The sequence below is a fragment of the Podarcis filfolensis genome, assembly GCF_964270895.1.
Source record: "Podarcis filfolensis genome assembly, chromosome: 14".
Lineage (NCBI taxonomy): Eukaryota > Metazoa > Chordata > Lepidosauria > Squamata > Lacertidae > Podarcis > Podarcis filfolensis.
Window position 1 is genome coordinate 28,592,027 of NC_139616.1, and position 25,531 is coordinate 28,617,557.

Below are 25,531 nucleotides of genomic sequence, written 5' to 3' on the forward strand. Positions count from 1 at the left end.
CACCTGCACCTTCTCCGCAAACAGAGGCATTGGAGAGTTCAAGGACACATTTTAGCGGAGGAGGAAGGAGCATGGGGAGGGGGTTTGTGCTCCCTAGGGCCAGAGAGAGAAGCCTGGTGTGCCACATTTGGCCACAAGCGCCTGAACTGTCTCTCCTTGCAGCTGACCTGCTCGACAGAGGCTCCGAGAGGGCCAGGGAGTCCCTGGGATTGAAGTCCCGAGCAGGGCGTCAGTCGAAGTCACCAGCGCCTGCCCCGGAGAAGGCAACCAGGAGACCCCCTCGGTTGCTCTCGGCCCCACACGCCCCTCCCTCGAGGGGGAGGCGTGGGCCAGTCAGGGCACTCTGCAGATGCTCAGAGAGCAACTTTTCCTCCCCACGTGCGCCGGCAAGCTCTGGGGCTGCTGCCTCCCTCGCCTCCTCCCGTCGTGCCACCGCGGGCGTCCCGGAGTTGGGAGCAGGCGGGGACTTCCCGTCTCCAAGCCGGGGGGCTCCGCTTTCCGGGTCTGGGGCGGCGGCGGCTGCTGCTGCTTCTCCGCCTCCTCCTTTTGTGCCCGCCGCGCGCTCGCTGGCTCGTGTCGCGCACGGGAGGTGGCGAGCAGGGCGGAGGGGGGGTGGGCTCCGCTTCCTGGCAGCGACGGCGGCGCGCTTCGGAGGGAGCCGGGCGCGCAGCATGGACCTCCACCGCCGCTGCTGCTGCTGCTGCCGCCGCCTCCGCTGCTCTCTCGTGGCGCTCCTGGCCCTGCTGGCCGCCGCAGGTAAGGCGCGGGCGAGGGGGGCGCGGGGTGGGCCGGGCGCTCCGTCGGGCACCGCGGGGTACCACGGGCTCCTCTCTTGCCCTCCTCTGTCTCTCTCCGCGCAGGGCGCTCCGGAGGCTGCGAGCGACGCCTGGACGCCTTGGCCGCAACCGAGGGGCCCCCCTGCTCGGATCTCCTCCCCAGGCAGCCGCTCCCCGTCGAGGGGCAGGAGGCGCCGGCGGCGGCGGCCCTGCCAGACCCGCTGCAGGTGGACTTCGAGGGGGGCGGCCGGGAAGGCGGGCGGCAGCGTCGGCGGCCCCGCGGGGACCAGCACGGCGCCGGTAGGACCCCTCAGCCTGGCCTCGCCATCACCCCCTCCTCCGGTAAGGACCCCTTCCATTTTTGTCCCTTCCCTCGAGAGGGCTCCAGAAGGCCGCCCGGCTGGCCATCGATCTCGCTGTCCTTGGCGTCGGGGAAGACCCCGCCCCGTCGGGTACTGTCTGCCGGGGGTGGACAAGGCTTAGGGCGCTCTCTGCACACGCTCAGAGACCCGCTTCTCTCGGATGATGTTGTCAGCGCCCTCCAAAATCGGGCAACAGCCCTTCTTCGCCGGCTGAGGGGCTGGGCACCGCTGGGGACGCTGGAGCCGAAGGTCGCCCGCTGGGGGAGCCAAGGGGCACCCCAACAAGGCGTCTCGCTCGCCCGAGGACCCCCCACACTCCGCCACTTGTTGCCTGCCTGGAACTGCCAGCAGCGGGTATCCCGTGTGGGTGGTGGAGATTTGGCAGTTCTGAACCTGGGGCTGGTGTGGGGAGGGTGAATTTGGGAGTCACTGGTGCTGCAGGGCGCCCCCACCCCAATTTTGATCACTGAAGTGGCTTGTCTGTGCCCCCCCCCCAGATGTGTCTGGACTCCATCTCCCATCATCATCCTTGACTTTTGGCTGTGCTGGTTTGGGGTGATGAGAGCTCAGCATCATCTGGGAGCCACAGGATAGCTCCCTACCCCCCTGCTTCATGGAAGATACACCTGGTCTTCCAACAGGGAACATTTTGCACACCCCCAGTCATTAATAAATTACTGCTCATCATTTAGGAAGATTTACATGCCACACTTAATTTTTTTAAAAAATAGCTAAACTGCTTACATAAGTATGGTGGCCGTGTGCAGTACTGTAATTGTTTAGTGGATTCAAATGTTTATGGGGCTTTTCATATTTTAATCTTATCAACAGCCTAGTAAGGTAGGACAGCAGCATCAGAGGCAGATTTAGGGGAATGCTACCACACTATGTGCAGAGCCAAGAGGGCACCACAGGGGGTGCTGCAGCAATGACAAACGGAAGGCAGAAAGTAGAAGGGGGTGCCAAATTTTAAAAAGAACATCAGAAAATAAAATGACCTTCTGGATCAGGTCAGTGGCCCATCTAGTCCAGCATCCTTTTCTCACAGTGGCCTACCAGATGCCCCAGTGGGAAATGCATAGGCAGGACCCAAGCCCAAGAGTGCTCTTCCCTGCTCTGGTTTCCAGCAACTGGTATTCAGAAGCACAGCAGCCTCCAACTGTGGACAATGGAGTTCATAGCTTTAAAGCACCCGCAAGCACCATCCCCTTTAGATGGCCATGTGCATTTTTTCACTGGCTTCAAAATGTCCCACGCTGCTCTTGCTGCGTTTCGGGAAACCAGCTGCTCCTTCTGCTAAGTGGGGGGTGGGCCTGGACCTCTGCTCCCAAGCCTTACCCTGGCAGCACCCCCAAAGGATAATGCCTGGCTGTGAGGCCCCATGTTCTTCCTAATGTCTGCCATGTTCTGGAGGCTGGTTGTGGCTCCTTCGTGGGGCAGGAAGGAGCACTCTGCACATGGCTTTTCTTTCTTCCCCCTTGCTATGTTCCAGGAGGGGTCTGGTCTGCAGGGTGCTGCTCTGTCACCTGTAGACAGGTGCACCTCTGCACCTTTGCCGCCGCCTGTCTCCTTGCTTGACTCCTATCTCCACTCCAGAAAGACATCATCTCACCTTATGGTGCTGCGAGGATGTATCTGTGTGGGTGTGCAGTTAGCTGCAGGCAGGTCTTTTGGGGTTGGTGCTGGCTTTGTGCCAGAGCTGGGTATCTTTCTTAGAGCTGCATTCCTAGACTGAGTAGAATGGAAATATTACGCAAGAGGAAAAAAGCAACAGAACCACAGTAGGAAACAGCTGCCTCTGTGGGATCCCAGCAGAGCCGTTGGGGTTCCCATCCAGGGCTAACCTTCCTTTGCAATCCCAAGATTAAATATGTCCATCTCATGCTTGCCTACCAACCCCAACGAGAACCTCTTGCTAGTGACCCAGACTCTCCTTTACCTTGCTTAGGGTTTTCGTCGATGGAGGAACGAAGCTCTCGCCCTTGACACATGGTTGTGTTTAGAAGAAAGCAATGCCAGACAAATTCATAGCACACTTATGTGGTCAACAGGCATCTGGAAGCTCATCTCTAGGTTGGGATGGGAGGAGGGCAGCGAGTTATGACTCTGTTCCTTTGGAAGAGTGTGGCTAGGCATGTACCTTCCCCTCTGTAAGACAAAGTGTGGGGAACATTTTTGAGCCTGAGGGCCACATTGCCTTACAAGCAGCCTTCTGGGGGCCACATGCCAGGTGTGGACAGAGTCGTGGGTCAAAGTGAGTGTGGCCAGAGGCAAAACAGCAGTTTCCACCGCCATTCTCCACTTTTCTACTTTCCAGCCACACAAAAGTCAGATATTTCTGCATAGCTCTTGTCTTCCATCCAGGCAAGCAAAGTGACATCATTACACTTCAAGGGCACTTGAGGAGATGGCAAGGCAGGTGAGGGCCAGATAGTCATGGAGGGCCGTATTCTGTTCCCCGCCCCCCCGTCTCCAGGACAAGAAATGCAGGGCTGATACAATGCCCCTCTTTGATCATTCAACCTTAGGTGGAGAGTAGGCGTGCAAAGGCTTCAAGGTTTTACTCAACTCTTAATCAGCGAGGTCTTGGGCGGCCTAGACTGGCCCAGTGGTCTGGCTGCCAACTTAATATACCACAGGCTCTTACAGGCCTCGGCTTATCTCTCTCGGTCCATCTGTATGAGTAACATGCAGTGCTTTAAGGACAACCTGGCTGCTTAGAGGGCGGCGGGCCGGGGGGGGGGGAGAAGGATCTTCCTTCCCCACTGGCAATCAGGCAAAAAGTAGTCATTGCAAGCCTATCAGAGACTGAGAACTATGGGGTGCATGGTGCTCTGCCTGAATCCAGATGTTCGCTATGATGGATGGCATCGCAGCTGTGTGTGTGTGGAAAGAGTAGTAGCACTTATCCTACAGTCGCTGATGCACACTCATCCTCATTCCCTGGGGTCTCTGCCTTCTGCTCTGCCCCCACCCGTCAAGTCCTGTGTCTCGGATGTGCGTGTATGAATGCAGAGGATCCAGGAGTTCCTCGTACAAAACGTGGATGTCTTCCACAGCAGACACGATGCCAGCCTCCTCCTCCGAACCAGCCGTGTCAGATAGCGGTCTGTGCCAGAGAAAGCTCGTTGCCTTGGCAACACGGAGAGAGTGATGCAGAATATCTGGGTGGGTTGTCTTGAGTGCCTGTTCTGGGTTATTAGCTGGGCTTCTGTCGAATATTCTGCCACTGAGACGGCAGCTCCAGAGCCATTCTTACCCAATAGCTACGATGTGGCCCCTGGGAGGCTGTGGGGAGATTTCTGCCCCACCCCATGTTCCTGCATAAGGTTTTGGTTCCCAACTTCGTCTTAGGATTGAGAGCTGTGTAACTACGGTCCGGATGTGTGTGTGGTGTCCATGCATGGTGCAGAAATCCAGTGAGAAGCAGGGCAGCTGCTCCACCCCCAAATCAGCAAAACCAGATCAAAAGCAAATCATTCATTCATTCTCCTTGTATGCTGCTTTTCCATGCTCAAAGCAGCTTACAACAAAGAAAAGAGGAGAGCATTTCAAAATCAAAGTGCAAAAAATAATTTCCTAATAGCAACAAAACACCACAACAGTATAGAGAACACCAGACAAAAACAAAACAAAACACTTCAGTGCTATAAATATAGCAAGGTTGCATAAACAACTACAGTGGTACCTCGGGTTAAGAACTTAATTCATTCCGGAGGTCCGTTCTTAACCTGAAACTGTTCTTAACCTGAAGCACCACTTCAGCTAATGGGGCCTCCTGCTGCTGCCGCGCCACCGGAGCACGATTTCTGTTCTTATCCTGAAGCAAAGTTCTTAACCCGAGGTACTATTTCTGGGTTAGCGGAGTCTGTAACCTGAAGCGTCTGTAACCCGAGGTACCACTGTACATCCAGCATCCAATTGCAAAAATAACAAGGGAGCTTTACAGTTGCACCGAGAGAGCTCTGTGTTTAAATGCATTTTTGGAACAGGAGGTTTGGGGGCTTTGGCTTATTCACCCTCCCGGGGCTGCCAGCGTGTAGCATCAGCACAACACCACTGCCTGGTACCTCCCGGTGCTTTAACCTCCTTGCATCTGGTTGAACAAAGGGCAGTTGCTGACATTTGCAGCTCAGATCCCGAAGATGCCTCCGCTTTTCTGCCTGTAGGGGTGGCAGTGAAGATGGTGCTCCCCCTCGACTTCCCCCCAGGGAGCTCACTGCCTCTGCTTTCCCTCCACCCCACAGGGTCAGATTTCTCTGGGCTGCAGGACTCTCTACCTGTAGGGCAAAGCACCAGTAAGAAGCTGAAGACCCTCCTCCATGGCAGTGCTGAGCCCTCTGGCATCACCTGGCATCGTCCCTCATCCACTGATGCTGCTGTCCCCACTGCGTCGCACCCAGACTTGCAGACTGGATCTGCTGTCCTTGATGCCAGCCAAGAAGAAACATTGAGGAGGCCAACGGAGGTGGAAGAAAGCAGAGCAGCAGTTGCCACTGGGAGAGGCACTCAGTTCCCCACTCAAGAGAGCACATTGGGGGTTGGTGGGCTGCCCCAACCAAGTCCACGCCTCATCACAACCAAGCCTGTGACCTTCTCAGCGTTGCTTCCTGGGCCCATTTCCCCAAAGGATGCTGCAGGTCAAAATTCTTGGCCCTCTTCTCTTTCGGAAGAATCCTCCAGCCCTGGAGCTGGAGAGGAAGCCCCTGAGGTCTGGCAGTCCACCAGCCCCTCTCTGCTTCTGGCCTCCAAAGTGCAAGCTGCTACACAGACCCAGGCTGAGCCTCAGCACCCTTGGCCGGAGAGCCAGGGACCCCCAAGTGCTACGACGGGTGGGAATGAGACATGCAGCGTGGGCCCTACAGATGACCTGAAGATGTCCACCAGAGCCGGGAGCCTGAGGCCCCAGGAGACCCAGTCACTCCCTGCAGAGACTCAGGGGACCCTTCTTCTGGCTTCCACTCCAGATACTGGGGCGGCTGATACTGGGGCAGCCCAGGAAGAGGATGTGGCAAGCATCACAACACAAATATTGCCACAGGGCTGGAGCACAGCCCCATCTGTGGTAGGTGCTGAGGGGCCAGGGGGCAGCACACCAGGCGTGGAGCCAGAAACCAGATCTTATGAGTCTTGGGGTGCCTCTGATCCTGGCTCCACCCTGCCTCCACCCCCAACACCACCGAGATCCAGGGCAGGGTTGGGTCACACGATGGAGACGACCCAGGACGCCATAAGCGCAGGCAATTTTGTCCCCATTGGAACAGCCCTGGTGCACAATTCCACAGAAGCCACGAGGGCAGCACAGCCTGTAGTGGATGCTCAGCCTACTTCTGCAGAATCCCCACATCGTACAGAGGTGGCTCCTCACTCATCCTCATCTTTCCACTTGGGGACAGCTTTGCCCCTGAGGTTGGCAGACTCTGCCACCCATCCTGCTTCTGCCAGCAACCTCCCTACTGGGTCCACATTGCTCACCTCATCTGTGGGCCCGGGTGGTGTCATGGAAGAACCAAGAGCTTCCAGAGCAGGTGGGCATACCAGCGCAGATGTGCCCATGTTTCAGAACTCCACAGACCCGCTCACGGCTGCAGAGATTGCCTCCAGCGGGGCTTCCACAGCCACAGAAGAGCCTGGATCTCAGAGCCCCTCGGAGCCTGGCAGTGCCTGGCCCATGAAAGGGGGCGATCCTGCACAGCCATCCTCACAGCCAAGGCAGCTTACACCCAAGGGGTCTGCAGAAGAGGGCACCTCGCCCACCATGGTCCCCACTCCAATGGAAGTCGCTGTCAATTACAGAGAAAGAACAGGGGTGCCTAGTGACGCCAGGGAGGGCCCTCATAAAGCCACAACACGCCCCACCCAGCAGGCAACAAGAGAGGGGTCCCTTTGGCAAGCCACAGAGGCAGCAGAGCCCTTCACCAGCACCAGCAGCCTCCCAGGAAAGGGTGCCCCCGCTGGCTGGACTCCCAGCCCAACCAAAACCCCAGCGGGCTCTGAGGCTGCCTTGCTCACTACAGAGGGAGATGATGTGAGCACAGCTCCTTCGGTGAATCCAGAGCTTCACTCCCAAACAGCCAATTCCTCCAGTTTGGGCTCTGGAACGGCTGTGCCCACAAGCAAGATAGGAGCCACTGGGACCATGCCCGTGACCCACCGGCTGTGGACCTCTCCAGGCAGGACAAGGAGCTGGGAATGGGGGAAGAGGCCCAGCGCCACAGCCGAAGGTGGCTCTATCAGGGAGATTGCCCGTTCTCCGCTTAGCCTGGAGGGTCTTGTCCGAACAACAGCCACTCCAACAGGGAGCAGTGGGCACACACAGCCGCCTATGCCAGCTCCAGGACCAAAGAGCACTGCAAGGGAGGAACCTGTCGTTGCCAGCACCCGGCTCTCGCCAGCCACACCAGAGAAGTCCACAACGCAACTGCAGCCGGCCGTGCCCAGGGAAGGCCGCCCTAGAGCCCACCAGGTCTTTGTGGCAGAGAATCAGCTGCCCCGCCTGAAAGGTCAGTGGGGCACCTCTCTCTGCAAACCGAGGGAGGGAAGCAGAGCTGACCTGGGGGGCAATGTTGGTGAGCTAGGAGGGGATTCTGTGGCAGGTGAGTTCCCTGTAAACCGAGGTTTAGTGGGGGCTGGAAAGGACTGTCTGCGAAGGCGGTGGACTCTCATTCATTGGAGGTTTCTAAGCAGAGGTTGGTTGGCCATCTGACGGGGATTTCCCCCTCTCTGATTCCTGCATTGCAGGGGCCTGGACTAGGTGGCCCCTGGGGTCCCTTCCTACTCCACCTTTCTATGATTCTGTAGTGCTTGTTGGGCCTGGTAAGGCTGAAGGCAGAGAGGTCACAAATAGCTGGAGTTAACTGTTTCTAGTTTCAACCCTTTCCTCTTCCCTGATGAGTTTTACAGAAGTGGGGAGGAGGAAGAGGACAGCCAGGGCTGCCCCCTGGATTGGTTGTTAAGTTAAAAGGCAGAAGGTAGTGGCTGGCAGAGGATTTTCCCGGGAAAATCCAGGCATACGGCAGCTGTACCCATTTGCCCTAATGGACCAGCCTCAGGTAGAATTTAACACACAGGAGGCCCCACCACCTTGCTGGAACTAAGCTGGTCTGGGTCTGAATGTAAAAACATAAGATGACTTCCTGGTCAGGCCAAACGGGACCCCACCTAGCACCATGTTCTGACAGTGGCTGACCCAGTGCCCATTGGGGGAAACCCACAAGCATGGGCATAAAATGAAAACAAAACCTGTAAAAAATACTCAGTTTCTACACCCATTCTCTTGGTCCAGCTACAGCTGTGGCCATTGGCCTCTTTGAAGCCAGTTTTCTGTTGCAGAGACTCCTGGCTCTCCTTTTTAATGCTATAAGCCTGCAGCCTCTGTGCTCCCTACACTTGTGGGGCAGGTGGATCCACCCTCACCATCCTGCCATGCTGTGGCAGCTGACATCACTTGGGGCCCTGAAGGTGGTAATCGAATCGTAGACTCATACGTACAAAGCAGGAATCACTACTAAAGAATCTCTTCTCTCTTTCTCTTTCTCTCTTTCTCTCTCCCTCCTTCCCTCACCCCCAACCTTGGGCTGAGGTGGGTCCTATTTTCCTTCTCCTCCCTTCCTGCAGCCACTCTCCTGCATATCCCTTGTGAGCTGGTCCTGGCCATGGAGTTTTCCAGAAGCTTCTGGAACCCTGACTCACTTGAGTACCAGGGCCTGGTGCTCAGCGTCAACGAAACGGTGGGTTAGCCGTGTCTGTTTACCCAGGACTTGGGTGGGATTTTATCTGGGTTGCCCAAGGTCCTAGAGCCTAAAGGCCACATTCCCTGCTGGTCAACCTTCCCAGGGCCACATGGCCATGGGGGCGAGGCGGGACTAGAGGCAACAGTTGGCGGGGCTGCAAATGCAAATCTGGCCTTTGAACACTCGGCTAGTTTCTATGCACCCTTCCCTCTCATCTTCATCCAGGCAAGCAAGAGACATGATTAGAGTACAAGGAAATCATTCCACTCGGGCAGAAGCACTCAAGGAGGGCGTGAAGCATGGGCCAATGAGGGGCGTGGCCTGGGGAAAGTGGGTGGGGCCTGATGATAGTTCCAAGGGCCAGGTGAAGAGGACTGGAGGGCCACATTTCATCTCCAGGTCTAAGGTTCTCCCACCCCTCCTAGAGTTTATTATTTTGAACTGATGATGCTTCATTGTTTTAATGCCTGAGGGATTTTTTAAATAAATTGTGTCTGTTTTGTTGCAGGTGTTATAATTTAATTGTATTTTATGCGTGATTTATTTCATGTTAGCAAACCCCCCGGGATCTGTTTTGGTGAAGGGTTGGAGATGGAAGCTCCATAAATCAATGACTAATTGATTCCCCTTCCTTCCCCTTCCCCTTTTCTCTCTCTAAGGTCACACCTCTCTTCGATTCTCTGCCGGGATTTCAGCGACTGGAAGTGAAGGCAATCCGGTATCTATCTATCCATCCATCCATCTCTCTCTTTGGGTTTTCTTGTCCACCATATCCTAGGGCTCAGGGAGGGCAAGATGACTGACACCACTGTGTAGCAGGTGAAAATGCAAAAGTTCAAAATCGTCCCGGGTGGCTCCTTGGAAGCCAGCTGACATCAGGAAGGCCTTGATGACTCTGAGGAATCTCTGAGGGTGCAGGAGGTGGGCAGGGGAGAAGGCAACCTACTGGCCGGCTCCATCTGATGGCAGAGTTGGATCACCAGGAGAGGCTGGTTGCAGGAAGGCCTTTAAAAACTCACGGAACTCAAGCAATTTCCTAAAGTATTTGTTGCATTCATGAGTCACGTTTCCAAAACCTGTCCCTGCAAAATAATTTCGCTTATGGGCGATGACTGGGCCCTGAAACTTCCTGTGTTAGGAATGGCAGTGTGTGTGTGTGTGTGTGTGTGTGTGTGTGTGTGTGTGTGTGTGTATTTCAGGACTCCGATGGGGCTGCCCCTTCTGCCACCTTCTGTGTATTGCATTGGACTAGATGGTCCTTGGGATACCCTTCCACCTCTGCAATTCTACCATTCTCTTATTCTCTCTGCAGGCCTGGGAGTGTGGTGGTGGCATTTGATGCCCTCTTCCTGGTAGCGGCTCCCGGCTTGTGGGCTGCCCTGAATCGCTCATCCCTCTCGGAGCGCTTGCGGCCGGGGCTCTGGGTTGGCAATGCCCGGGTGCTGCAGAGTACGACGCTGGGTAAGCTTTTGCCCATTTCCCAACCCAGCCAACATCAGTTGCCCAGGAGATGCCGCTGGGGGCAGAACCTGCACACCTGCAAAGCAGCGGCTTGCCCACTGAGCAATGGCCCCCTCCCCACAAGTTTCTAGTCCTCAATATTTTAAACAAAGTGGCTGCTTTCCATAGACACATCAGAAGCTAGCTGCCTTTCTCCAGCGGGCCCACCTAGGTCTACACTGACTGGCAGCAGCTCTCCAGGGTTCTCGGGTGGAGTGTCTCCCAGCCTTACATGGTGACAGAACCTGGGGCCTTCTGCATGCCAAGCAGGGGCTCTGCCACTGAGCTGTTACCTGTTCCTACAGAGCGGCACCTGGACCTCTGCTCCGTTCTCTTTGCCTGCCAAGCCGGCTACGAGTGCGTCTCCACTGGGGAAGACGGGAGTGCCGTCTGCACCTCTGCGTGCCACCGCGACTACTGCAAGAATGAGGGCATCTGCACACACGCTGTCAACCACACACCTGTCTGCCAGTGAGTGCCATGGCGCACTGGCCTTGCGCCCAGTCCCTCTGTCCCTGCACACACGTCTCTGCCTTCAAGGCCTCTGTCTGATGGTTCCCCCCTTTCATTCCCCAGGTGTCCCGTGGGCAGCGACTTCTGGTTCCTGGGGGTGCGCTGCGATTACAAGGTGACCCAGCAGGGCTTGCTGGGGGTGGCCTGCGGCCTCTTGCTGAGCCTGGTGGTGGTCGGAGCTGCCATTGCCGGCCTGGTGATCCGCCGGGTTCGCATGCTGCTGCTGGAGGCCAGAGCGGATCAGACCAAGAGCAGGTGAGACCCTGCCCCTTCTCCTCCCTTCCTGGACTCCATGGAGGTGGAAGGAAGGGAGAGAAACTGGGGCACTGCTCCCATTGGTTTCCTGCCTTCCCTGCCAGTTTAATCCATGCACTGGCTACCTTGGACAGGGCTGGTTTAAACGTGGAGCAAAATAAGTACAAGCTTAGGGCATCAAGGGAAGGGGGATAGGGTTAGACATTTTCCATGGCTGGATTTTTGACAATAAATGGTCACAAATTGCTCAGCTGAGCATTCGTTTTCTCAGTTGAAGTATAGTGGATCCTCGGGTTACGTTACCTTTGGGTAACGTAACTTTTTTGGGTTGTGAATGCAGCAAACCTGGACATGTATACTTCCGGGTTTCGCTGCATGCGCAGAAGCGCTCTATTGCGCCATGTACGTGCGCAGAAGCAGCGCCTCATGTTGCAGACTTTTCGGGGTACGTACGGACCGCCAGAATGAATTAAGTCAAGAGGGTCCAGAGGGTCCACTTATTAAAAATCCCAAAAGAACAACTATGCAACAAGGCAGGCTTGATGTCTTATCTCTACTAAGTGCAGAAGTGGATGCGTTAAGGTAAGATTAGTTTTGAGGATCCGATCAACGACTTTGCAATTAGAAAAAGTAGGAGAAAACTTTTCAGCTATAAAGTACACAAAGATAAACATTATTTTCCATCCTTATTGTAGGTTTTCTTTCATTTCAATAAATAAAATTTTATTTTATGGTTTGTTATTGTTTATATTTTGAATTGAATTTTGTATTTTGAATCGGATATATATAGGGGCACCCAAATCTTGTTAGGTGGTTAGGGCATCTAAAGGTCTTAATCTGGCCCTGACCTTGGAAGGGGAAGGACTTTCCTTCATCAAAGGTTTTTAAGCTGAGGTTGGCCTGTCTGGGCTACTTTAGCTGTGATTCCTGCATTGGAGGGGGGTTGAGCTAGATGACCTTTAGAGGACCCTTCCAGCTCTGCAATTCTATGATGTCTTCCCCCGTGTTCATGACATTCCTCATTAGCCTCTTCTCTTAGAAAGGGCACCCACAGGGGCGGTTTGCAGTGCTGAGTCTCTGCTGCTTCCCTTTCTCTGGGCCTTGTTGGGCTCACAGGGGCTTATTGCTCTTTCCTTATTATTATTTATTAGATTTGTATACCACCCTTCACCCATAGATCTCTTGTCTTTTCCCATCTAGTGTGGGGCTGCGGGTGGGTGGGAAATGGGATGGGGGCTGCTAGGCTGAGCTGAGGGATCTATTTCCTCCCGCCAGGCCTGCTTTCAAGGGAAAAGCAAACAGCCAGCAGCTTCTGGCTGAACTCCAAGGGAAATCCGGGGGTGGGGTGTGAGGGGGTAGAGAGTGTGTAACTGAGCTTTGTGTTGAGAGAGAGACAGGGGGGATTCATTTCAGCCTGAGCTCTTTAGCACTCCAGGCTTGAATCTCTGGCTACAGGCTCTGAGCATATGTAGAGTGCAATCCCCTTTCTAGGCTCTGAGCATATGCAGAGTGCAATCTCACTCCTAGAATGAAAAGATTGGGCAGAAGGTCTCACTGTGGGCATCTTGCCTAACCCCCATAAACATCCTCTCAACCACTTTGACCTGCAGAACTGGCACTGTTACAGGTGTCACATAATACCTGTTCCACATTTGTAAGAAATAGGTATTTTAGTGTGGCGGCACCTACGGTCTGGAACTCCCAGACTCTTGACATCGGGCAGAGACCTTCATTGTACAGTGGTACCTCGGGTTAAGTACTTAATTTGTTCCGGAGGTCTGTTCTTAACCTGAAACTGTTCTTAACCTGAGGTACCACTTTAGCTAATGGGGCCTCCTGCTGCTGCCGAGCTGCCAGAGCACGATTTCTGTTCTTATCCTGAAGCAAAGTTCTTAACCTGAGGTAATATTTCTGGCTTAGCGGAGTCTGTAACCTGAAGCGTATGTAACCCGAAGCATATGTAACCCGAGGTACCACTGTACTCTTTTCTGTGCCTGCTGCTAGAAACATTTTTGTTTAGACAACCCTGCTCAGGCTTTTAGAATGATGGTGCGTATATTGGCCATTTTAATTTTTTTGAATGTTTTAATTTCTTTTACTAATAATTTCTTTTTCTAAACTGCTATGAGGTTCCCTACCATCCACCAGCATATAATTTTTAATTACCAAGGACTTCCCAACAACATGCTACTTCAGCATGTTTCGTTTTTGCTTTTTTAAATAATTGTATTTACAGTATTAGGATTTTAGATTAGTTTCCATTACATGGGGGGTTGAACTAGATGACCCTCGGGATCCCAACTCTACGATTCTATGACTCATAGCAACATAAAGGATCATAAACTCTTGACCCCTCCAGCTACCGCCGCTTCTGCCGCCTTGACGATGTCTCGGCCCACTACTGGTCGGAGCCTTGGCTGGCCTCAGCAGTCTCCTTGGACAACCCGGCCTTCAGCAACTCGGAAGAACTGCTGCACTTGCAGATCCTGGACACAGCCTGCTGCAGCTGCCAGGACGACTGCATGGGCCCCGATGGCTACTGCAAGCAGCCGCAGGATGCCCCCTGCATCGGGGCCGCAGGCCGGCCGAGGTAACCGTCACTGCAGCCATGGTGGGTGGTGTAAAGGGTGGAGTATGAAGGGTTCTGGTGAAAAGGGGGGTCAAGGACTGCAGCTGTAATGGCACAGGGGCATACAGTGTTTAGTTTCTGGAAGGGAGGTGCCCTGTCCTCAAGCATCCCATCAAGTTTCTCAGTGATGGGACACCTGCTTGGCATGCAGAACGTCCCAGGGTCAATCCCCAGTGGCATCTGCAGGTAGGGCTGGGAGAGACCGTACACACCTTTGTTCTGGATGCTCCTCACCTTCGTGCAAAGGTGGGGGACTCAGTTGCAACAGGAAAATAAAGATCTGCTTTGCTTTGACTGATTCCTACCTCCCCCTAGTCTTCTCTGACTGATAATGGTCTCTGGGGACTTTGAATCCCTTGATGCAGTGTTCCCCAGCCTTGGGCCTCCAGCTGTTTTTGGACTACAACTCCCATCATTCCTCGCTAGCAAGACCAGTGGTCAAGGATGATGGGAATTGTAGTCCAAAAACAGCTGGAGGCCCAAGGTTGGGGAACACTGCCTTGATGGAGAGTTGGGCTGTAAAAGCCAACGCCCATTTTAAAAATATATCAGCTTGAAACCCCAAAGAGCCGCTCTGAAGTCAGTGAAGGAGACTGTAGGTGGGCCAGCGGTCTGACCAGGTCAAGACAACTTCCTCTGTGTTTGGCAATTGCAAATTCATCCTCCTGTTTTTTAAAAGATGAGCTGCTCTGCTTAGAGGGCACCTTCATTTGCCCTCTGTACATATAGACTAGCATATGCAAAGGTCTTCCATTGCTTAGCAACTTCCCACCCCCCAGCAAGCAAATCATGCTTGATCTCCAGCAGCAGGCAACAGCCCAGCAGAGTGGAGAGGAGGCTGGGCAGGGAGGTGGGAACTCCCCAAGGAAAGGACAGGCTGAGCCCAGTGGACTGACCTTCAATTGTCACAGATAACCTCCTGGCTGGCCTGAGGCCAAGCAGCTGGCATAAACTTTCCACTTATGCTGGTTTGTTTGGTGCTAAAGGGAAAAAACCTCCCCAAACATAAGGCCTCTAATAGCGCCATGGAAAGAGGAACTCAGGAAAAGTTTGATAACCGGTGGCAGAAATGCAGAGATAAGCCCCCACACTGCTAGACTGCAGCCTTGTGCTCCAATTTCTTGGCTGCTTTTCCCAAGGCAGCATCTGACTTTCAGCTTCCTCCCTTTGGCTTGCTCTCCCCAGGCTCTCCTCCTCCAACCTCTAATCTTGGAATACAAGCATGGATCTTCCTTCTGCTGGATGGGGGTAGATGCTTGGTGGGGAGATAGGGCTCAAGAGGGGCTGCCAGGAGAAGAGGTTTTAACCATTCAGGGTCAAAGTCACATGCCCAACTATCCCATCGATCAGAGTTGGGTCAGATGCCTGAAGCCCAATATTTTGTTACTGCTAAGAAGTGGAGAAGGGTTTAAAGATAAGCCCAGCTGTTAGATGAGGCCAAAGGGGTGCCACCAGGGGCCCATCCCTTCCAGCATCCTGTTCTCACAGTGGCCAACCAGATGCCCCAATGGGAAATCCATTAAGCAGGACCCCAGCACAAGAGCCCCCTCCCCTCTTGTGGTTTCCAGCAACTGGTATTCATTATTCAGAAGCAGGCCACCTCAAATATCCTTCCTGAGAATGCACCATGGCCGTAGTTCCTATCAACAGAGAGACACTGGGCTGCATCCAATAGTTGCAGCACAACTACTTGTGCTACTTCCCCTTTTCCAAAAGCTCTGGTGAACCCTGGAGTGGGTGGAAAGCCAGTGGAAGAACCGCATTGGCATTTGACAAAATCTACAACTCTTTCTCCCTGAACCACCACCGTAGTTGATCCTGGTGCGCTTTAAATCACTTTTAAGTAGGATGTGGCAAAATGCTGGCCTTACTTTCATTCCTCGGGGAAAGTCATGGGCTTCCAAGGAAGAGAGTTGGGTGTTCCACGTTTTAATGTGTGTTTCCTTGCATCTAATGCCCCAGTACAGTCTAGCATGTGTAGATAAGGCTTCCTCCCATTTTGCATCTTGGACATCTTCCTTCCAATCTTTTTAGCGCTCATTACAACCATTGGGATGTGAGCTCCAACAGCATGAACGACCCTATGATAGACTCCGGGAAGGCCAGTGAAGTCTCCGTCTCCAGCTGGCCCATGGAACCTATTCAGTGGAGCCCTTGCCCTGCTCTGCACAACCCCTCCAGGGAGCAAGTGGTGAGTGAGGCCCAGGGCAGGGGGAAAGCAGGTACACTTCCCTGGGCTGTGGGTCTCTAGTTTGGAGAGGTGGCGCTTTGGCACGGAAGCGCACAGGGTAGTTTGGCACAGAACTCTGATGAAACACAACTATTCGTTTCCATATTGCAAAACAAACAAAAAAACCTTATTTGCATGTTATGATGAATCTCCAAGGGGGCCAGAGGGTTTAAGATATAAATTTGCTCATGTAACTTGATTATGGTGGAGACTACGAGAAGAGACTTTTGCTCAAGGTCACTCCATCAGTTTGGCAACAACCAGTAAGTTGTCTGGCTGCTCGCCCATAAACCAATAGTCCTACATTGTAGCATCTGCTCACTGGCCCTAGAAAACGAGAACGGGCCTTCTCTGCAGTGGCTCCCCATCTGTGGAATGCTTGCCTGGCGCCTTCATTATACACCTTTAGGCGCCAGGCGAAAACGTTCCTTTTTAACCAGGCCTTTGATCTGATTTACATCCTATGCCCTTTTAAAATGTGCTTTTTTTTGGAGGGGGGGCTATTGGGTTGCTGTTTTTATTTTTATTATGGTTTTATATCTTGATTTTATTCTGTGAAACACCCTGAGGACATTCCCCAAGGTGGTATATAAATTCAATAAATGATAATAGAAATCAGCAGGAAGGGGAGAGAGGGGTTGGGCCCTTTCAGCCAAATTAGCCCCCTGCGGCATTCCCAGTACAAAACAATCCCTGGAGCCCCACTGTCTCTCCTTTCCGCAGCACAAAGCCCAGAGGCCTCACTCTTACTGCGAGGGAATGGAGCTGGTCAACCTGGAGAGAAGCTGGACAGCCTGAATCCTTCCGGTCAGACACAGGACGTGTCAACGTGCTCAAAACCAACCTTTTAATTTCTACCTGACCAGCTCAGAGATTGCGGTGGCTTTGAACCCTGCGAACAGTGCAAGCCCATCAAGGCAGGTGGCCGATGTCAGTTTTCAATGCAAAGGCTTGAGGAGGCTCAACCATCAAGCTAACTAGCCTTACTGGTTTGGTGTTGGATTTTTTATTTTTATTTTTATGAGTAGTTACTCTTGGGAGGAACAGCACAGCACCGGAATCCAACACGGGGACACGTCTGAGCAGTTAGTTCCTATTTGGACGCAGGAGTTAGTTCCTATTTGGAGACAGGAATCTCCTTGACAGAAAAAGCTGGACAAGTAACTGGATTAAAGGGCGAGGAGGAAGAGCAGTTACTGTTTCGTTTTGTGCAAGTCGCTGTAATGGAAGTATTAAACGCCAGAGTTTAAAAAAACAAACCAAAACCCAGCATTTTTTCCCCACACGCTCCTCAATTTCCAAGTGTCCTGTCAAGATGGGAGCTGGCCCTAAAAGGAAACACACAAATACTAAACCCTTGTTAACCTAGCATAATCTAGCAAATCTGCCTGTGCACCAATAGCAGAGGGTCCAGGGGGAAGAGGGGAGACACACGGACAAACAATACAAACCACGAATGAGACCGTTCCATGGTAAGCAGCCAAAAAATGTCATGATTTATTAATATCTGGAGAAACTTCATAATTAGAACACAACCCAAACTGTACATTTTACAATCACACTCTATTTGTAAACAGTTAAAAAGCCACTGGCGACTTTTGCATCTTCAGACACAACAGTTAGAATCAAGGCAATGAAATGAGAGCGTCTTTCAGCACAGTTAAAAAAATTGGTTTCTTTTTTTTATCCTTGTTTAGTCTTTCATCCTCCAACTAAACAAGCTTCAGGTAATAACACCATTTGTGGCAAAAGAGAAGATGATTTTAACACTTTCACAAGAAAAGTATTTGCAGGAACTTTTAAAACATTTAAAATTTATACAACAAAATTCTGTAAGCCCAAGTTCTTGGTTACAGTCTGCATAGTTACTTCAGCTTTAAGGTTAAACACTGAACACAGTCACGAGAGCAGGAAGAAGGGCCACACCAAAGGGGGGGGAGGGGAGGAGGAAAGGAACAAGGGGGCCGGCTTTACAAAAATTGGGGGGAAACTAGAGATTAAGAGCCAAGCACCCCTCTCCCACCCCACACTATTAAAAAGACAGCATTGGAAAGCACAGAATGTCGAACTCCAGCGATTTGAAGCAATTTTTGGCAGAAGAAGGTTTACAGAGCAAGTAGTAATCAGTGCTAAAAGTTATTTTCCTATAAGAAACTACAAGGAGTTTTACGTAGGGACCTTGGTTTTTCCTGAGAGCCATGCTCTTAGATTTAGGAGGTGGGAATAGAAAAAACACAAATGGAACATGGCCAAACACTGCTCGTTATTCCCAGAGATAGAAAGCATCTTTTAACATCCACAATTTTTTTTTGTTTTTAAAAAATATTTAAGTGATGGTCGAGTAAACATTGTTTCTCAAAAGAAAAAGAAAAAAAAAAGGAAAATAAAAGATTTCTGTAAACAAGGCAGCACCCCAACACAGGAGCCCCCCCAAAATAAAACAAAAACAAAAATACCAAACGCCTATTGAAAGTGCAGGACCCCCTGCCCAGACAAGCAGGCCGGGTTGCCAGTCATAGCTGTGCGTGCAGTTTCAGAAACTGCAGAGCTCCATTCTTTAGTTTAATTCCACATGAACAAACAGGTGCAAGGCTTTTCCGCTTGGCATCCTAGGTACCAGTCTCATCATTCGATTGTTGGGCGCTGGAGGGCCGCCACGTGGCGGCTAGGTGGGCAGGCAGGCGTCAAGGCATAGTGGGGCACAGCCTGGTCCAAAGCAAGGAGCATCCTTCTGTCTGTCCTCCAGGAAGCGCCACCTGTGAGCTGCTGCTGCTGCTGCTGCCCCCACCTTGACGATTGTGGGGCAGGGAGAAGGACAGAGTCTGTGCAAAGCCTAAGAAAGCTCAAACTCCATCATCAGCAAGTTGCAAAAATAGTAAGAATGATAATGACAATGATGATGAATCCACAAAGCAAAAAATAAAAATAATAAAATAAAATAAAAAAAGTGATGGAACACATGAAAAGCAAGCTGATTCTACGTAGTTTTGTTTTTTCTTTAAACTATGTATAGCACTATATCCTGGAAGTCTAAAATCTATAACTTTTTCACATTATAATTATTGGCCTGCACGATTCAAGTATTCAAACTGGGATGTTTTGGGCTAAAACAAAGGGGGCGGGGAAGAGGGGAGGAAATGTGCGCACGAAGTAACCGTTTCCACAGGTGACCCCTGGAGGCTGCAAGTGGGGAGGGTGGGTTGGTGGGGAGGGATGGGGGGAGAGGGAGTCCAAATTTAGTGCTGCTTTGAGGTCACAGTTTTGTTCACTGAAAGAAGAAGAGGTGGCTACATGGACTCCCCTCCGGCCCCCAGGTGGTCAACGGAGAGGAAAGCATTGAGGGGGGACGGGCTGCTCAGCCCTCCCCTGGTGTCGTTGCTGCCCAGGGAACCCCAGAGGCTTGTGGAATAGTTAGGGCTCCCCCAGAGGGATGTGCCGTGGAGGTCTCCGCTGCCCGTTCCTGAAAGCCCAGCACCATTCCAGTGGCTGTTTAGGTCGTTGCGGTTGGAAAATGCGTGGGAGCCATCGAGGCGCCCCAGGCGGTTCTGACTTGTGCCCAGAGACTGCCAGGCAGGGGAGGGGGAGAGAGACTGGCCTTGTGCAAAGAAGCGGCTGATCTCCTCTTCACTGGCAAAATCAGCAAGGATCGTAGTGTTCCCGAGGACACACCTGTCCGGAAAGAGGCCCAGAAATGGGTTGAGGCAGGCACAAGCCCTCAAAAGCAGGCAGCACCTTCTCTTCCCCGACCCATCCTCCGCTACTCCAGCCCACCTGCCTTCCTCGCGCACAGAGATTGCAGCATGCATCCCTGTCCCTACTATTCAGGCTCTGGCCTGCGCCAGTCAGGCCCTTCTGAGGCAGGAGAGTGGTAGAATACCTGCTCTGCATGCAGAAGGCCCCTGGTTCAAACACTGCCCCCCATGTCTTCTGCAGGTAAGGCTGGGAAAAGACCCCCTTGCCTGAAACCCCAGAGAACCCCTGCTAGTCAGAGTAGATCATACAGAGCTAGATGGAACCAAGGGTCTGACTCAGTATAAGGCAGCTTCCAGTTAAGACCAGCCCTTCCTTCAGAAACATGAGGACTAGCACCTTATTTTTCAGGGGAAGCAGTGTAGCTCAGGGGCAGGGCAGAAGGTCCCAGGTTCAGCCCCCCAGGTCATTTCTAAGGCGAGCTGGGGGGGGGGGGAAGACTCCCTTGCCTGAAAAGAGAGCCACTGCTGCCAGTCAGTGTGGGGACAATGCAGAGTTTGATGGACCAGTGGTGTGACATAGCCCAAGGCAGCTTCTGATGTTTCTAGGAGATCAGTTCTATCTGCAGCCCTCAGACTACCCTGTGCTCAAAGCAATTTTAAGAGTTTTGTGCTTTTAAATCCTACCCTGCCCTCCATCTCTCATAGCAAATGCATCTCCAGCAGTGTATCTGAAACAGAGTCGACCCTAAGGATGAACGTTTCTTATGGGAAACGTCTGTACCCTGCCCAGTGAGGGGCATCATAAGGGACCACCTGCTTACACAGAAGTGTGCCAGCTAGACGCTGCTGCTCTCAGCTTCCCCTGAGGCCCCAATCCTTGCCTTCTGCACACCGCGCCCCCTGCCCCCCAATGCAGCAGGACAGAAAAGCACCTCCCCTCTTCCTCCCAGGCTCCCGGCCGTACTTACATGTGGAGAGATTTTTGTGCCTTCACCACCTCTTCTTTTGAACTGTAGCGGACCAATGCATTGCCGTGGGGCAGGTTCAGGTGGAATGTGATCAGCGGCCCGTGCTGCATGCACAGTGTCCGCAGGGTGGAGCCATCAATCTGGACAGGGCATTGGGGGGGGGGGAGAGAGAGGCACACATAATCACACACTGTCTCTACCTGCCTGAGCCCTCAGGGCAAGGGGAACAGGGCCCAAACCTCCCTGCAAGCTGCTGGCACAAGGCCAAGCTGTGCCCTCACTCACCTGAGGTGTGAGGTTCTTCAGGACAAGACAGTTGGTTATTCTCCCTGAGCTGCTCTCACCCCAGCTTGAACCTGCCGGAAGCAAAAGAAAAATGGCACTGCCGTCGTGGAAAAAGGTGCCTGCAGGCTCCACATGGGATTTTTTAAAGTCCTCTGCCCCACCTACAAAAGGGCCAGATTTCACCCCATATTGAATGAGGCCAGAGGCTTCCAGTTCGTGTGTGGGAATCAAACCAGCCACTCTAAAGCAACAGTGACTTTGTAACAGAAGGATAACTGTGGTACAGAGCTCGTTGGCCATGCCCCCAGGCTGCCATGTTCCCAGCCACCAGTCAGTTCAGAAGGCTGGCGCTGAAGATGCTGCAAGAAGCAGGGAGATTTGAGAGCGGACAGAGTGCAGGGAGGCTCTGAACTTCAGGCCCTGTTTCAGCTCCTGATTGATGGCCCATGATCCTAATTTCCAGGGCCCCCCTCGCCACCACCTTGGGTTGTCCTGGCAGGCAATGCTACCAGCTGTGACAAGGCAGCTCTGCTGCAGCCTCAAGAACCGAAAGCAAGGAAAGGTGTTCTTTCTCCTTCCGCAGACCCCCCTCCTCTCTGCAGGCAAAAAGCCAGCCTGGCCAAAGGCAACCCAGACCCTCACCAGGGGTATATCTGGCATCGGAATTGCTCCAGCTGCCCCCGAGCCGCGCAGAGTTCTCCCACGAGGACAGAGGCAGCTTCTGCCCGGTCAGTCCTGGCGGTGGGCGCGAGGGAGCGGTGATGCTCTTGGGTGGCAAAGGAACCTTCCACAGCTCGTGAGCCAGAGAGGTGTTGTTAATGGAAGCAGGAGACCACGTTGATTTGGAGTCACTGTTTCTGGCTGGGAGGAAAGGAAACCAGAGGCATGTGAAAAAATAATAATAATGAAAAAGGAGAGCTGTTCCTGGTGCTCCTCCCCAATCTTTCCCATGGGCTGATCCAGGCAGCACAGGACTCTGGGCAGATAAGGGCTGGGTGGAGAAGCAGGAGTTCATGGCGGCATCCAGGAGGAGGCAGACATGGCCTGTGTGTGACGCACCCGACCTCACCTGAAGAAGTGCTTTGTGCTGTACTGCTGAGGGAAACATTGTAGTTGGAGGCACGAATGGATGACCAGGCACTAGTTGAAGGCAGCGTGGTGTTCAGAGATGAGGATGACCCTAACAGGAAAAAGTCAACAGCTCATCACTCCCCTGGAGGACACCAGCAGCAAGGGAGAGACAGGCACCTTTGTTTCTTCATATGCGCCGCAGCATTGAAATGCAGGTTCCAGGGCTGAACCCTGCTGCAAACTGGAACACAGAGCCCAGCGAGGTGGGTGCAGCTCTGGTCACCCAGGCACAGCTCAGTTCTCTCCTGCCCACAGGAACCCTTCTTTCCCCAGCACTGCTCAGACCAACAGACCTCAGCTCAGGGATCAAGCCATGGCTGGATGCAAGTTACTCAGGGGGGGGAACCCTAAGGCGATGGTGTTCTGGCCCTCTTCTCCCACTCTTGCCAAGATGCACACTGGCTACAAGATGCACACCATGGCTGCAGTTCTGCAGAAGCAGCATGCAAGGCTTGCTTCACCCAACTGCAGCAGAATGGAGGACATGCAAAATCCAAGTGGACCCGATTGCCTCACACCTGGGCTTTCCAGAATGTCTCCATGGTGGAAAGCACCAAGAATCTTTTGAGAGGGGCTGGGGGAACCCTTCTTGCTCAGGTCAGGTCAAGCGAGACCTGACCAGCTCCTTGTGCTCTCCTTTGTGTAACACTTTGCTGGATATGGAGAAGGACTCAGCAAAGGTCTCAAGAGCTGCAGGATTTCCTTCCTCTAGAGACTTGCCAAAGACCAAGCCACTTAAATCAGGCATGATAACAAAAAACTCAGAAAAATACAAACTGGCACAACCTTTGGAGCACTGAAGGGGCTCTTTTTGTGCAGAATTCTCAAGTGACCAGCCTCTGCTCCCAGATACATACCGCTGTTCCTGTCCCTGAGGTGGTCGGCCTCCCGCACAGTGTTAATCGACAGATTGTTTGTGACGCTGCCGGGAGTGATGTACGGGTCAGTTTCAGGGTCGATGTTTGGATAACCTTTCCACGGCTCACCAGGACGAAATTCTAGCATTTTGAAAAAAGTGTCAGGAGGCTGAGCTTATTCCATGGAAGAACTATTGGGCCCAATTCAGCCTCCGAGTGAACGCTGAGCAGATGATCACCGTACATGGTGCCGAGGCTGTTATTTCAGACTGCAGGGGAAGGGCAGGGATGGGGGACCCACTTCAACTCACAACGAGACTGAACCTTCTCAGATAATTCTCAGAAAAAGATTTGGGCTTTCCCCTAAGTTCTTTCAAAGTTTGGAGAGAAATGCATCCTCTTAGGAGCACCTTTGTAGTCCCCTTCCCAGCTGCAAGATCACATGCATGTCCTCTCCCCCCCAACTTGTGGAACTTCCTAGCACAAAACTAATACTTCCAGCTGCCTCTCGGGTCCACAATTTATTGTCACGGCCAGAGAAGGCACGTAGATGAACTCCTCTACCCTTCCCTAAAGACTTCTCAAGTCCCCCTTCAACCAATTGCTTCCACCATCTTCCCCAGCCCAAGAAGGGAAGAACTTGGTTTCCTGTGCCCCAAGCCCCAAATCTTGGGGGAACAGACTGGTGCAAGTCACCCACCTGGTGGCCAATTGACACTGCTAGAACCGTTAGGCGATTTGGCACGTGGCCAGCCGTCCCCAATCGATCCAGGAGGGCTGGCTGGTGAGTTACTGCTGTTCATGAAGTCGTAGGGAACAAAGGGAGTTTCCTCCAACCTAAAGCCACTTGAAATAGCACCTGGAAGAGAGGAGACTGCTGATCAGTTTGGCCACTGAGCTGCCAACAGCAACCACCAGATTAACCCCTTCCTTTACACCCACAGCTCAGAACATCATTCTGAGTTAAGTCAGAAGTAGTCCTCCAGTCCCTGCCAAGGTGTAGCAGGTCACATCCCCACTTGCACACAGGTGTCATCCTGGTCCAGGGTAAGGTCTTCATTCTCCTCTAAATTAGCTATGGCTGGCAGCCAAGGCGAATGAGATGTGCCTGCATGGGCAGAATCTGGCAGGCAACTGCTGCAAATTCCCAAGACCATCGGCTTTCTTTGGCAACCAAAACAATACACCCCAGTGTGATTGTGGGATTATGCTTCAAACCATGCAAGGGCCTCTCTGAGAAAATAACCATGCAAGGAGCCGCCCAGAGTGGCTGTGGAAACCCTAATAATAATAATAATAATAATAATAATAATAATAATAATCCCAGCCACTCGGGGGGGGGGGGTCTTCCAACAGGATATTAAAAACACAGTAAAAGATCAAACATTAAAAACTTCCCTAAACAGGACTGCCTTCAGATGTCTTCTAAAAGTCAGATAGTTGTTTATTTCCTTGACATCTGATGGGAGGATATTCCACAGGGCAGGCGCCACTACCGAGAAGGCCCTCTGCTTGGTTCCTTGTAACCTCACTTCTCGCAGTGAGGGAACTGCCAGAAGGCTCTCGGGAGGCAGAGATTCTAGGGGGACAGCTTTGGCATCCTACATGACATTTTACCCCCGTGTGGCCCCAAGTCCATTTCCCCTGCCTACTCACAGACCACTCCTCTCTCCTCTTGCCACTCTCGTCACATTTTGCATAAACCTCAAAGGATTTTTGGAAAAAAAAGTTTTGAGTGCTACATCAACTCTTAATTTCAGAAAAAAGCATCCAAAATATGCAACCTTTCAGGTATTGTACCAATTTGCATCCTTTAGTCCAGGCTTCCTTAAACTTGGCCCTCCAGATGTTTTGAGACTACAATTCCCATCATCCCTGACCACTGGTCCTGCTAGCTAGGGATCATGGGAGTTGTAGGCCAAAAAAACATCTGGAGCGCCGAGGTTGAGGAAGGCTGCTTTAGTCAGAATAAAAGGTGTATGGTATGAAAGCTTTATTGCCACCTTTCACAATGAACATCCACAAATTACACCCCTTCTCTTTGCAGCACCCATCTTCAGGAGGTCCTCTTTGCAGCTGGAAGACAGTGTTTGGGGCCCTCTTTGCTCCCCCCCCCCTTGCATTCCACTCACCGTTTTTGCTGGCATTTTGATCCAACGATGTGTTAGCAGAAATACTGTCCACAGTCATCCATTTTCTCAGCCGGGACTGTGGCTCCTTAATACTGCCCAAGTCCATATTTACATTCAAGTTTGAGTTCAATCCTGCATCAAAGAAATTGGGTTACACTCCCTGGACTCCAGTTCAGCTAAGCATAGCAGTCTGAATAAAACAGGCCTCTGCTACCTTCACTGTCAAGAGGCAGAATTTATTATCGTCACAGACCAGTTCTGGGCCACTTACAATATCAGGAAAATCATAAAACACAACAGGAATACATTGAATTGCAACTGGGTATGACAGAGACAATTCAGATATAGCGGCAGTTAAAAAAATATATTAAATCTTGATCACTAAAATATAACCTAAAATTATCATTTAAAACCTTAATCATTTTGGTAGTACAGCTTGTTCCCTAAGTTTTATGGCAGCGTCAAGAG

General features: G+C 52.2%; 2 protein-coding genes across 2 annotated transcripts in view; one reads left to right on the forward strand and one right to left on the reverse strand.

Annotated features, from left to right (window-relative positions):
• Window positions 1-81: 81 nt before the first annotated feature.
• LOC310748788 (uncharacterized protein) lies at window positions 82-17,257 on the forward strand. The gene is made up of 11 exons (XM_083584670.1): window positions 82-756; window positions 861-1,118; window positions 5,386-7,641; window positions 8,756-8,868; window positions 9,531-9,589; window positions 10,184-10,332; window positions 10,677-10,842; window positions 10,948-11,139; window positions 13,499-13,729; window positions 15,803-15,959; window positions 16,722-17,257. Exons 1-11 carry the CDS (start codon window positions 672-674, stop codon window positions 16,794-16,796), a joined length of 3,741 nt encoding a protein of 1,246 aa, XP_083440796.1. The 5' UTR covers window positions 82-671; the 3' UTR covers window positions 16,797-17,257.
• Window positions 17,258-17,463: 206 nt separating this feature from the next.
• The window catches only part of TNRC6A (trinucleotide repeat containing adaptor 6A), a 42,026-nt gene continuing 33,958 nt past the window's right edge, over window positions 17,464-25,531 (reverse strand). The window contains exons 17-24 of the mRNA XM_083584665.1: window positions 25,064-25,195; window positions 23,632-23,790; window positions 22,932-23,072; window positions 22,013-22,123; window positions 21,586-21,804; window positions 20,944-21,014; window positions 20,659-20,798; window positions 17,464-19,667 (exon numbers count right to left, since the gene is read on the reverse strand). Of these exons, the coding sequence (XP_083440791.1) occupies window positions 19,286-19,667; window positions 20,659-20,798; window positions 20,944-21,014; window positions 21,586-21,804; window positions 22,013-22,123; window positions 22,932-23,072; window positions 23,632-23,790; window positions 25,064-25,195 (1,355 nt within the window). The 3' untranslated portion in view covers window positions 17,464-19,285. The remainder of the gene's footprint in view (window positions 19,668-20,658; window positions 20,799-20,943; window positions 21,015-21,585; window positions 21,805-22,012; window positions 22,124-22,931; window positions 23,073-23,631; window positions 23,791-25,063; window positions 25,196-25,531) is intronic.

Coding starts and splice junctions, on each gene's coding strand:
- LOC310748788 (XM_083584670.1), top strand. CDS start 672: ATGGACCTCCACCGCCGCTGCTGCTGCTGCTGCCGCCGCCTCCGCTGC. Junction 7,642..8,755: donor TCAGCTGCCCCGCCTGAAAG/GTCAGTGGGGCA, acceptor CCCTTCCTGCAG/CCACTCTCCTGCATATCCCT. Junction 10,333..10,676: donor GCTGCAGAGTACGACGCTGG/GTAAGCTTTTGC, acceptor CTGTTCCTACAG/AGCGGCACCTGGACCTCTGC.